The sequence below is a fragment of the Pseudorasbora parva genome, chromosome 2 (assembly GCF_024679245.1).
Source record: "Pseudorasbora parva isolate DD20220531a chromosome 2, ASM2467924v1, whole genome shotgun sequence".
Lineage (NCBI taxonomy): Eukaryota > Metazoa > Chordata > Actinopteri > Cypriniformes > Gobionidae > Pseudorasbora > Pseudorasbora parva.
In genome coordinates, this window is record NC_090173.1 from 41,568,584 (window position 1) to 41,581,841 (window position 13,258).

At 35.7% G+C, this 13,258-nt stretch overlaps 1 protein-coding gene across 1 annotated transcript in view; it reads right to left on the reverse strand.

Annotated features, from left to right (window-relative positions):
* The window catches only part of mslna (mesothelin a), a 33,113-nt gene that overhangs the window by 2,476 nt on the left and 17,379 nt on the right, over positions 1-13,258 (reverse strand). The window contains exons 15-51 of the mRNA XM_067428993.1: positions 12,928-13,044; positions 12,647-12,849; positions 12,028-12,128; positions 11,795-11,913; positions 11,502-11,678; positions 10,581-10,612; positions 10,226-10,323; positions 10,100-10,122; positions 9,982-10,000; positions 9,878-9,905; positions 9,687-9,786; positions 9,453-9,599; positions 7,833-8,047; positions 7,605-7,741; positions 6,873-6,991; positions 6,634-6,789; positions 6,329-6,537; positions 6,139-6,215; positions 5,582-5,712; positions 5,376-5,501; positions 5,082-5,272; positions 4,900-4,991; positions 4,672-4,802; positions 4,408-4,532; positions 4,202-4,319; positions 3,904-4,116; positions 3,577-3,741; positions 3,335-3,487; positions 3,196-3,245; positions 2,893-3,025; positions 2,712-2,794; positions 2,492-2,621; positions 1,888-2,078; positions 1,646-1,736; positions 1,269-1,395; positions 257-438; positions 25-180 (exon numbers count right to left, since the gene is read on the reverse strand). Of these exons, the coding sequence (XP_067285094.1) occupies positions 25-180; positions 257-438; positions 1,269-1,395; positions 1,646-1,736; positions 1,888-2,078; positions 2,492-2,621; positions 2,712-2,794; positions 2,893-3,025; positions 3,196-3,245; positions 3,335-3,487; positions 3,577-3,741; positions 3,904-4,116; positions 4,202-4,319; positions 4,408-4,532; positions 4,672-4,802; positions 4,900-4,991; positions 5,082-5,272; positions 5,376-5,501; positions 5,582-5,712; positions 6,139-6,215; positions 6,329-6,537; positions 6,634-6,789; positions 6,873-6,991; positions 7,605-7,741; positions 7,833-8,047; positions 9,453-9,599; positions 9,687-9,786; positions 9,878-9,905; positions 9,982-10,000; positions 10,100-10,122; positions 10,226-10,323; positions 10,581-10,612; positions 11,502-11,678; positions 11,795-11,913; positions 12,028-12,128; positions 12,647-12,849; positions 12,928-13,044 (4,665 nt within the window). The remainder of the gene's footprint in view (positions 1-24; positions 181-256; positions 439-1,268; positions 1,396-1,645; positions 1,737-1,887; positions 2,079-2,491; positions 2,622-2,711; positions 2,795-2,892; positions 3,026-3,195; positions 3,246-3,334; positions 3,488-3,576; positions 3,742-3,903; positions 4,117-4,201; positions 4,320-4,407; positions 4,533-4,671; positions 4,803-4,899; positions 4,992-5,081; positions 5,273-5,375; positions 5,502-5,581; positions 5,713-6,138; positions 6,216-6,328; positions 6,538-6,633; positions 6,790-6,872; positions 6,992-7,604; positions 7,742-7,832; positions 8,048-9,452; positions 9,600-9,686; positions 9,787-9,877; positions 9,906-9,981; positions 10,001-10,099; positions 10,123-10,225; positions 10,324-10,580; positions 10,613-11,501; positions 11,679-11,794; positions 11,914-12,027; positions 12,129-12,646; positions 12,850-12,927; positions 13,045-13,258) is intronic.

Genomic DNA, 13,258 nt, shown 5'->3' on the forward strand with positions numbered 1-13,258 from the left:
GAATATTCATGTCAAATTCTGCACCTGATTAGAGGACCATTCCCCATCGTTGGCATTCATCAGTGCAGCCAGTGTGTCAACTGTAGTGATGTTCCATTTGCTTATTTCATCTGCTGTTGCGTTCCTGGACACTGACTTCAGCAACTGGACCTGATCCTCTGAAAGGCCACTTGGTGATATCTGATGGACAATAGCAACCATTTACATCAAAGCTGTCCAGGTTATCCTTTGATCATATATTAATATGTCACATTACCTCACTGAGTTTGTTCAGAATGGTTCTCTGGAAGGCGCTATCCTCAATTTTTTCACACAGGCTAGCGAGGTTGTCCCTCACTACCTCAGCACTCAGACAGTTGCTGAACTGCAACTCATCATATCCAAAGGGGAAGGCGTCATCGCTGATAATAGCACTAGTGATGCTGTCCTTGGTACAGGCTTGAAACGGATTGAATATATGATTAATTGAATATATGATTTAGGACATTTTCTGGTTAAAAGTTTAGTCTATTATGAAAGCTTGTTTCCACTACAATGAAAAGATAGTTGTGACTTTTTTTATATCGCAGCTGTGTCTTTTTTCCCCACAATTGCTAGTTTATATCTCACAATTTGGAGGAAAAAAAGTCAGAATTGGGAGATATAAACTAGCAATTGCGTGGAAAAAAAAAGTCACAATTACCTTTTTATAGTCTTCCATACACTATCCACCTATTTTTAACCTAAGCGCGGGCACCATTTGTAATTTGAACTTGAATCTGATCAAAAACAGTTTATGATTTATTATAGTAATTATGATTAATACAAACTTGTGTAACTAATTATTGCAATCACAAAATGGTTTCAATCATAAATCAAGTAATCAGTTACACTGTTTTGTAGCACAAACAGTTTTACCATTTACTGCATTTTGTTATTCTTCTAGTTATATACCTATAGCAGCTTATAAATCTGAAATATTGCACATTCACAAAATAGAATACTTTGACGCTGAATAACAAGGTGGATGTTAACTTGTGTTTATCAAGTAATATCACACACTGAATATCCTTTCCTGAGGCTAAATCACAACTTAATCAGATTAAGTTTAAAGATTAATTTATTTAAAAAAAAAAAAAAAAAAAAAATATATATATATATATATATATATATATATATATATATATATATATATATATATATATATATATATATATATATATATATATATATATATATATAATTTTTTTTTTTTTTTTTTTTTTTAATCTGAGAGAAAGATGGCATACCTGCTCTCTTGGCAACTTTTTTTACGGGTAGAATGATTGCTTTAAACAGCCTTTTCAGTTGTGGTTTGGGTGTGTTTCGTACACGCACAAATTTTAAGAAGCTTTTCAAAAACTTGCTTAAATCACTCTGTTTAAAACAAGAGGGACATTAAAAAGAATACAGTTTTAGTCTTATTGAAAACTGGTTTTCAAAAGTTTTCATGCAGAAATTTCAAGTAAATTTCCCAAATAATTACAAAGAAATGGTAACACATTGAATTCAAAGTAAAATTGACAAAAACTGCATTTTCTTTTAAAACATACTAGTTTTATTTATAAGTTCAACAAATCTTGTTTTACAGTGTAGCTCAACTGTATGATGTTCATATGTAATGTACCTCTTTGAATGATCCCCAAAAGTTTTGTGAGAAGTACAAAGGCAAAACTCCCAGATCACCAAGCGTTCTCTGATTCCATTTGCTCTTTGGTCTAAAAAATACAATGAAAACCTTTCGTTGCAAGACAATCATAACCAGTGTGCTTTTCTTTTTTTCCACTAATAAACAGAATTAGGACTGAAAATAAGATTCTCTGCATAATGATAAGTTGCTCCAAATCCTTTAATATCAAAATAACTTACCCATATTTTGAAATTCCATTCATAAGAACAGTTTCCATGGCATTTATTTGTGCATCTGTGAGGTCAGTGCAGTTCTTCAAGTTCTCAAGGATTTCTGGGTCTGATTTTTCAATAAAGGTACTGTTCGCAGCACATGCCAAGTTGCCCAGCACTGCCAAATCCTGTTTTGTGATGCTTGTTCCATTAATGCCCTAAATTGAATAATATGCACATTTTTAATAACATATTATCTACAGGTCATGATACACCAAGCTGAAATTCCACACCATTGGTAGCCTGACACCATTGGCGGCTTTTCATGGTGAATCTGCAATAGAGCCCATCAGTGAGAAAGATCACTCTGATTGGCTATTCAGCTTAGTGAACCAGTGCTCAAGAAGAAGAAAAACTAAAGTGACAGTTTCACTTTTTAAGGAATGACAAATACTGCCATCTGCTGGTATGGAGAGTTATTTCCTCTCAGCATGCTAGTTGGCAGTTGACTATAGTCTTTGCAGTTTGTTCCGGCACAACATTTTGACACCAGAGTCATTTTTGCTAGTTCTCTGATGGGAGTTTGATCTGTCTGAGACTTAAATGATCGATATCATTGGATAGTACTTACAAAGCAGTCTAAAGCATTCTTCCACAAGATGTCCCTTCTTCCTCTCAGCGTCCTTGAAAAGATTGAGAGATCTGCTGCTCCGACCTCAGCAAAATAAGCTTTGCAGAAGGTTTTGTTGATTGTTTCATAACTGAGAAAGACAACAAAGTACTTTACAACTTTTGCGGATACATTATTTCATTGAAAGGTTTCTGAGCGTGAAATTACAGTTAGAACTTACTTGAAGTACAGCAACATATCTGGATGATAGCTCGCAAAATCCACAACTGAGTCAGTTCTAACAAGGTTGTACATGCAAGTCAACTAGAAAAACAATCAGAAACAAAGCATGTTCATTGTTCCTGTTTTGAATTTAAGCACAACTGAACACATTTTTAAATGCCATTTTTGTCAGCTCTCACCTGAGTCTCGCTCAGTACCACCTTAGGTCTGTTCTTTCTCCGTCGGCAGGCTTTGATTAGGCCTCGAACTTTAGTTTGGGTAAATGTATTTACACGGGAGCATGTAAATCCTTGCAAAACTTCCACTGACAGGCTAGAGAAAAATCATGCATTTACCATTGGCACTTTCAATGCATGATTCATAATGCATGTTATTGTTTTGTTTGTCAAATCAATTCATTTAAATTAGATACATTTTTATGTTAGATGCGATTGAACACGATTGATCCATTTGACAGCACTAATTTTTGCAAAGATACTTACTCGTCAGGTTGTTCAAAAGCATTCGCAACAGAATCAAAGAACAGAACTGCCTATAAACAAAAAATATGCCATTAGGAGAAAAATAATCTACACTGAAAAACTATATAATGCATGTTTTTATTTTTGTAAGTTATAGTACCTGTTCAGGTTTCCATGATTTATTGATAAATTCTTTCAGAACTGATGGATCTAAAGTGGTTTTAATATTCATAAGGTTTCTCGGGATATGAACTGCCATTTCACTGGGTATGTTTTTTATTAGATCAGTGGATGAAGAACCTAATTTGATTATCTAGAGATGAAAAAAGACAGTTAAATTCCCAATGTTTTATGGTTTGCACTTGAAATATCTCGAAATACACATAAATTATAGTCACATACTTGGGTCACAAGGGTCTTCTGAACAATTTCTGGGGCACTCAGTATGTTTTTTACAAATTCTGGTTTTGTTAAAAGAATTTGTTCCGGTGCAATGGTTGTCAGAACTGTTGAAGGGATCCCTCCAATTAGGGATCCAAGATTCACCAAACTGCTGAAACTGTTGAACTGCAGAAAGTACAAAAAGTCATTTCTTTTATAGGATTTTGAGGTTCTGCTGAAGAGGTTATTTTGAAAAACAATGATTAAATGCAACTTATGTAACTTATTAGGTGATTTTAACTTTCAACTTTTAAGAGAAGTTTCTTCCATTGGAGACTTAAATTTTACCTGAAAATTTCCACGTAGAAGGACTCTTATTATTGCCTTGGCTTGTCCGAGGCCCCATCCAGACACACTGCTTAGTGTTGAGAGCACACTGATAAGAACTGATGGAGATGCTGAGTTTATTTGTACCGCTGTTAAGCCAACGACTTCATTTCCCAATTTGCTGATAGCATTAGCATCTATGGTTTTGATGTTTCCCGCAAGGGCTGTAGATATCTGACGATGAGTATAAGGAATATCAGTCAGTTACAACAGTTACATGAAGAGATTACTTGACTTAATGTTTTAATAGAACACTTACTGCAGGATCCACTTTGGAGCAAGATGAGTTCAAGTTTCCAAGAATAATATAAGTTTGACTCTCGTTTATTTTTGTGAAGGCTGATACAGGGGCATCACACTGCAAAACTGAAGGCAAGCTAGAGCACAGAGCACATGGTTAATGCTTTGACAAATGTACTCAGAGAACGCTCCAAAGATTTTGATCTGGTTTCTGTTCATACTTACGCAAACAAATCATAGTTGGGGTTTTGGAGAAAGAGGAGTTCAGTGTAGCGGCTGAGCACGTCCTTCGGAAGTGTCTTTACATTGAACAGATTCACGTTTTCAGTGTTCACAGTGAACTTTTGTATCTGCAAACAACAAAATGGGACAGAAATTGGCAATATGTATTAATTTGCTTTCACCAGTATAATGTCACAAAAAACATGGTATGATGATAAATCAAATATTGATGGTCTATCTATGTGAACAAGAGGATGTAGTTCATACCGTGGTGTCAGGACCGAAAGAGTAGAGATCGTCCAGACTCAGAAAAGTTATAAATATACCAATGTGGTTTACAAACCATGCAGTTGAGTTAAGGGCTGCGTCATCGGAATTGTAGCATTTTGGGGCAGAGTCTGAAATGTAATAAATGTAAGAAAATGTAACATTTATATGAGATATATATCTCCAGAGAACCAGTTACTATCTGAAGAGAGAACAAAACTAATTCACCTGCTTTCAGATATGTCTTGATGGTGTTATACACATCCTCTTTGGAAATCTGAGAACCACTGAAGGTAAAATTGTTGCCTAAAACATTGACCCTAGAAGGACAGAAAAAGCACTTTAAAAGTTACGAACTTTGCATTCAAACTTCTGAGCAAACTAATTTCACCGTAGCCATGTGCACTCACATTTTCCTGTATGACAGGCAGGATGCATTCAGTGTGTCTTTTGACCCTAGTAGATCTTTGTTCAGGAACTTCAAGTAAAGCCTCAATCTACGGTCAAACCACAAATCAACCACCGTCTGATTGTCACTTGTCAGTGCCAGAGGCCAGACACAGGGAAGGATGGTGCTTTTAAGATTATCTGGAACCTCTTCCTGTAAAACAAGAAAAAAAAGGCAATTCAAATGGTGAGCTGAAATATTCCCTACATAAATGTGTTTTGCACATTGTATTATGTGCTAATAAACCAAAACTCACGGTGTCCAAAAACTCAGGAGTTCTGACAAAGTTGTTAAAGATGACACAGATTTGGGAATCGTTGTTCACTACTTCCAGCTGTCTGAGGTAGGTTCCCAGCTCAGAAGGAGATATAGAGTTTATAAGCTGAAATACATAAATAAAATACCAGTTACAGTTACATCATCCATATTGAGCAAAAACTGTATACTTGATGCGAAGCGCACCTCCGATTTCCGAGACTGTGGCATCAGAGAGAGGAAGGTGGTCAGATTTGGAAGCGGCCCAAAGCTGAACAGGCTTTCGTTTAGGAACGTGATAAAGCTGTTGTTTCTGTAGCACCTCAGAGGCTGTGGCCCTGCAAGAAAAAAACATTAACCCCGGCTTTCATAGACAAGTCTTAAGATAGTCCCAGATTAAATTGCACGTTTGAGCTGTTTTTAACAAAGTAACTTGCACTGACATATCTTAAAATATGTCAATACCATTGTTTTGTCTCAAGATGCACACCAGTAATGCTTTTTTCTAAGACACCTTTATACAATCTACTTAAAAGTCCTATTTGAACGAAGGGCTAATCCTGGCTTAATCTAAGCCCTGTCTGTGACACCGGGTTTATATCTTATCTGATGATAAGTGAATAAAACAATTATATTTTAATATTATACAATGATTTTACGTTTATTATTTGACTTCTGTCATCACACAGGGACGATAGTATTTTTATTTTATTTTTATTTCATTTATTTCAACTTCTGTGTGTGTCAAAGACATGAAGAAATACCTCTGAAGGACTGAAGAATGCTATTGTAGATTGCTTTTGTGGGTACTGAAGATCGAACAGCGCCTAACAGCCCCAGTCTGTAAATTGAAATCAAACAGTGCATAATGTCTTTTCTCAACATATTTCAGTGTATACTCACATAAATGCAATGAACTGATTTAAAAATGTCTTTTAAGTCCCATGTTCTTACCCGAACTGAGTGATATTGCAGTCCCTTGTGCCAAGGATGGTAAAAAACGGAGACACAAGGCTTTCTGAAAAGTTGGCTAACAGAGGATTTAGTCTATTCTGGAACCAGACTTTAATTTCCTGATCAGTGATATTTATATTAGACAGATTGGCTCTGTCAAATATCTGTTTTATCAGTGCTTCTTTTACATCTGGGGAGAGTAGGTTGGCCTGGATGGCAGAAAATAATATTGCAGAATTAACATAGTTATTCTTTATTTAAACAACAACAAAAAAATGGTGTTAGCATTAACATTCTGTTCACACCTGCACGCTCGGGGAAAAGCCGTCAAAGAAAGCAGGGAGCTGGCAATCCTTAACAAGCTGCATGATGTTGATGACACTTTGGCGATCCTTTAGCGCACCAGCAGTGACTGAAAACTCAACTAGTTGTTTTAGACTCAAAAGAGGTAGAACTTCCACCTGAATTGACAAAGAAATTGATTGTCACAATGTTTGTGTTTACCATGAGAATATTTGCATAAATTGCATCATTTAACACTCACCGCTGTGAAGTTTCTGTTCAGATTATTAAGGTCCGTTAGGTTAGCTGACTGAACGATCGGCCCAAAGTTTCTGTTGACCCACTGCGTACTGTTGGTTGTATCGTTAAGGCACCCGGGATCTGGAGGAGCCACAAGAGCATTTTCATCAATTCGTTATATTAAAGGAACTGTATGTAATATATTTCAATTAATCATAAAATGGCTCTGATATGTCACTAGACATTAAGAAATCATGTTTATTTCAAACACTTATATCACTGAGAACAGTAGTCCGGCTGGGATATTGTCATTTTATAGTTGATGTTGCAGCCCTCAACTGATGTTGATGTTGACATGTTGTGTTTTGGCCTGAAGCTCCGCCCTCCACCTATCTACCAATTATGAAGTCAGTAGTGTTTGGGCATCCGGGTTGCCAGATCTGCTCTAGTTACCACACCTGCAGCTATAAACGTTCCTGCTGGATCCTGCAGCCTATCTGGCAACCTCGAGTCAGGGGGAGGGCGTGAGGGGATAGTGATTGCAGTACCAGTTTTGGCCACAATCTTACATACACTTCCTTTAATGTGTATGTTGTCTAGCTCACAGATTATGTTTTTTTTTTTTTTTTTACTTGATCTCATAAATAGGGCATGGCACAATATTTGTGCAAATGATTTCATATTGTGAGCATCTGCATAATTTATGAAGACAGAATAATAAACAGAAAAGCTGGTTCAAATATTGCAAACCAACCATCAGTGTCATTTCGAGAGAGGAAAGCTTTCATGAATTCTGTGTAGATCAGATCCTGTTTTTGAGTGTCATTTGGTTGCAGAGGACGGCAAACGTCTTGTCTATCTTGTAACGATGCATTCACAAAAGCCTCGACGCTGAAAGATAACAAACACCATATTTCATTTTCTATTTTAGTGACTGCAAAATTACATTGTCACTTATACAGTGTAACTAAGACCAACTTACATTGTGCGGTAACTTTTACAGGTGAGGGTTTTTTTTTTGCTGAGACAGGACAGGACTCTTGGAGATACTGATGGTAAGAAGGGCTTTAGTCGCTCCTGAAACCATGAGCGAATGAAGACTGGATCGCTCAGTCTCTGGGGACTAAAGCGATCGACCCGGGCGTCAACAAGCGCATCCAGAACATCAGACAAAGACATGTTGCCAGGGCTGGGAGTCTGGAAAATAAACACATTTTATACATCACATTAAATAATACAATTAATGTAATGGGGATGGCAAGACTTTTGGTTCAAATAAATGTATATGTAGGCCTACACTAAATGTCAAAAGTCTGGGGTCAGTAAGAATTTCTTTAAAAAATATATACTTTTATTCAGCAAGGGCATATGAAATTGATCAAAAATGACAGCAAATACATTAAAATGTTTGCTATTCTTCTAGTTATGTACTTACAGGTCCTTCTCAAAAAATTAGCATATTGTGATAAAGTTCATTATTTTCCATAATGTAATGATAAAAATTAAACTTTCATATATTTTAGATTCATTGCACACAAATTGAAATAGTTCAGGTCTTTTATTGTTTTAATACTGATGATTTTGGCATACAGCTCATGAAAACCCAAAATTCCTATCTAAAAAAATTAGCATATTTCATCCAACCAATAAAAGAAAAGTGTTTTTAATACAAAAAAAGTCAACGTTCAAATAATTATGTTCAGTTATGCACTCAATACTTGGTCGGGAATCCTTTTGCAGAAATGACTGCTTCAGTGCGGCGTGGCATGGAGGCGATCCGCCTGTGGCTCTGCTGAGGTGTTATGGAGGCCCAGGATGCTTCGATAGCGGCCTTAAGCTCATACCAGAGTGTTGGGTCTTGCGTCTCTCAACTTTCTCTTCACAATATCCCACAGATTCTCTATGGAATTTTTTACCAGGTGTTTAGAGTTCATTAGTTGATTCAGATGATTAGGTTAATAGCTCGTTTAGAGAACCTTTTCATGATATGATAATTTTTTGAGATTTTTGAGAATTTTGGGTTTTCATGAGCTGTATGCCAAAATCATCAGTATTAACAATAAAAGACCTGAAATATTTCAGTTAGTTTGCAATGAATCTAAACTATATGAAAGTTTAATTTTTATCATTATGTTATGGAAAACAATGAACTTTATCACAATATGCCAATTTTTGAGAAGGTATAACCTGTACAGCAGCTAATAAATCTGAAATCTTGCATATTCACAGAAAATAGAATACTTTGACGTCAAATAACAAGGTGGATGTTACCTTGGGTTTATCAAGTAACATCACTCTTGTAGTGCAAAACAAAAATGTTTTGGTATTCCAGTATCATGATATTTCAAAACAAAATATGTATATTTCAAATGAATGCTAATTAATCACAGTTTCCAGAACAATATTAGGCAGCACAACCGGTTTCAACATTAATAATAATAATAAGACATGCATCAAATCAGTATATTAGAATGATTTCTGAAGGAGACTGAAGACTGGAGTAACGATTGTGAGCATAAGGTACTTCTTTCCAAAACATTATAAAATATTACAGGCCCTAATAATTTAACAGTAGTGTTATATCAAAAAATAGGCTTCATACCATGTTGGAAAATTTTAGCAGTGCATCATCAAGGTTTGAGCTGGTTTTGATGAAGAAAAGCTTCCAGGATTCTTTTCCCACACCGCTGGACTGTTTGGATTTGCAAGTCAACACGTCGGCCACTTGCTGAGCGCTTAACTGTGGTAACTGATGACACAAATGAGCTTTAATTAAAACTAAATCAATGACACTAACACTGACTAAAGAGCAAAGGGTTTTTCTTCAGTGTATTACCGTTTGTCGACAGGCAAACTCCAACACAGTGAAGTTGCAAAATTTCAGTGGGTCTGTTGAATTTGGAGCCGCTTCTTTCAGGAACTGATCCAAAGCAGAGCTGCAAACCAGAAGAACATGAACCATTTATCACAGCAGACCATTGTGTCATCAGTGCTTTATCTCATTTGGGTGCAGACAGAACAGCTCACCTGTTGACACTCGCACAGAGGGAAGACTCTGAAAAAGGACAAGACAACACATTTAGAAACACCACTGACATCTCAAATCATGTCATACACAGTCAGTCACTTACCATTTACAGGAGTTTGGCACTGCAAGAGTGGAAACAACTTTTGCATTACAATTGGTTTGCATAAAACAGACACAATCTATTGAACATGAAATTGAGCTTCTTGTTCATCATTACTTACTTGACCTGCTCTGTCAATGCACTCTGGAGGGAAATAAAATACAATTCACAGTTTAAATTTCCACTCGAGAATTTGGATGTGATCAACATATTTAGGAGCAAGTGTTATTGCTCGATTCTGCCTCACCATCGGGAGGAATCATCATCACTGAGTCTCTGATCTTCAGCAGGTCTTCAGACCGGTTAGAAGGGGCTGATAGTATTATCTGATCTATCTTGTCAAAGCTGATTCACAGAGAAAAGACAAAACAGAGCTCATCATATTCAGATATTTGTCCAGATCACTGTTTTTCTCACATCTTAAATGCACTAGTCCCTTGGTATTGTATTATTTTATGAGGTTTTTACGGCTATTTTAGTTTTTTTAGGTTGTACTTATTATTGTATTTTTTATTGTTCATTTTAACGTACATTGTTTGAAGAATGACAATAAAGATGAATCAATCAGTCACTATTGGTTTTGGATGTTAAAAGCCACTTACAAGATTTTATAGTTTGCACAACTGAAGTTTGCCTGAAAAAAAGAAAACAAAAGAAAGATTATGACACTGTTGGACCGTAACAAAATATATAATATAGTTGATAAATAAACAAATCAATCTATCAATAATAGTAATAGTAGTAGTAATAATAATAATAATATTGCTTTAAAGGTGCAGTTTTTTAGTATTCATGAGGATCTATTGACAAAAATGCAATATAATATACATAACTATGTTTTCATTGGTGTATAAAGACCTTACATAATGAACCGTTCTGTTTTTATTGCCTTAGAATGAGACATTTCTGTCTACATACACCTTGCAGTGAAATTGCCATTTTGCACCATCATGTTTCTACAGTAGCCCTAAACTGACAAACTTGAGTGCTAATCACTCTCTGCTCTCTCTGACGACGACATCCTTGTCCTATGTCGGCCCCGTAAGCTTCTCTATGTGCTCCGAAAGGAAGGGGTGATTGATCCCTTACGAAAGGAAAATATATTTACCAATATATTACTTGAAATAAATGTTAATATATTGTAAATATATGGAATAATATATTGATGGTATTATAAAATATATTATATATTCATGTAATATATTGCAAAATATACAAATAATTGCCGCTTTCAATATATTGCAATATATTGAAAAATATAAATATTAATTCCCATATATGTGAATATATTGCCTAATGTATTGCATGAAATTTTTCAATATACTGCAATATATTTTTGTTTCGTAAGGGATGGGCAATTGCAATTCACAACCTCACCGCTAGATGCTGCTAAAATTCACACACTGCACCTTTAAATAATATTATTAAAAACAATTAATAACAATTATTATTGTTGTTGTTTAATATTATTATTAAATGACATATTTCTACTCAGGTTACAGGTAAAATATGATATTAAACACCTTTCTGGCCTGTGTCTGAAGAGAGGGGATGAAGCCATTTAGTTTGTCTCTGTTAGTGTCTTGAAGAAGGAAGTCAAAAACTTTTGTGAAGATGTTCGTTCGTTCTTCTGGTGAAGCGGGAGGACTGAACACAAGTTCATCCAGTTGCTTCGATGTGAGAGCAGAAAGCACTTCCAACTGCAAATGACATGAGACCCAAATTTCACTGATGAACATTTACAAAGCTTTTATATATCTGTTCAGTCAGTCTTCTTTACTCGAATCGTCACTAACAGTATAAACATTTGACTCACAGCTGAAAAATTGCGGCTCAATTTTGAAACATCTTGAAGCTGTGCAGACTGAAAGAAATTGCCAAAGTTTTGCTGGATGAAGTCCAAACTGTTTTTAAATGGCACTGTGCAATCGACACCTGAAAAAACAACATGAAATACTTTTTTATATGGGGTCCTTTAAGTATTATGTGTCGAATAAAATGAAGAATCGTATCGTCTAACATTAAATTGATATATTAAATAACACCTACTTGTGTTTTGACGTTGTGACAGGAAAGGAACAATGAAGTCGCTGACGATCAATTGATTTTTTGCATTGTCCATCAGTCCAGAATTATTTATCGCCACAAAACTGCAAAAATAAAACAGAGATGTAAGAGGATACTGATTACAAAAGTATTTTTGACAAGCACATTACTCAGGGGCATCACTAGACAGATCCCTGTGAAATATCCCTGTGCCCCAGTAAAATATAATTCATACATCTTTGTCTGTCAATGGAGATTAGAGTTTACTGACCTGAGCATAAATTTCACTTCATTTTTAAATCATGTTGTGTGTTTTCCATCAACTAGCGGTACCATCATCACAAATTGATAACAGTTTTGATCTATTCAGTCATTGATTCATTTTGATTTATTCAGAAAACAGGTTCATTTAATAAAACTTTATATTGTCACTATTGCTGTTATCTTTTTTATTGGTATTTTCTTTTGTATGTGTCATTTTGTTTCTAGAGCAACATACAACCAGGATTCAATCTCAAGCAGTATGCGAGTGTTAATTTATCAGGTGCAAATCAATAGGTTTGTGATAACCAGATAACGAACAGCTTTCAGATATCAGCTGAGGGGAATGTGAGGAACGTACAGTGCTTTGTAAGCCTGACAGCTGAAGCTACGTATCCGGAGGCAAGACAGGAATTCTTTTGAAATGTTGGGCAGCAGAGGCTTCATCTTCATTTGGAACCAGAATGGCATGAACTCCACATCATCGAGATTACCAGGTGTGAAGCTTTCAGCTGGCAGTTCTGCAAACAAGGCTGTGAGGTTGCTCTGAGATGAGTTTATTACCTGAAAAAAAAAAAAAAAAACGTCATTTAGATATAACACACTTTTTTTTTTTTTTTTGATCCTTACAGATTGCCTTGCCTGCAGTGGTTTAGAGAGACCAGTGATCAGAAGTCGCAGGTTTTCCTCAGTGAAGTTTAGATTTGATTGAGCAACACAATTAACAGCTTTCGCCAGACTCTCTCCATTCTGTGATATCTGCAAATGACCAGAAAGGACCAAAACTGCAGTCAGCTGAGGTCTGCGCTGTACATCAGTTTGAGATGTTTGCATCTTATACTAGGTGTTCCAGTTTTTGTACATGTGAACAAAGCCACATTGTGCAGTAGTTTTATTTTTCACATTCTTTAAATGCGTGACATGCAAAATGGCTTGTTGTAACTGATTAAGGTGTGGTTAACTATGCATCGGA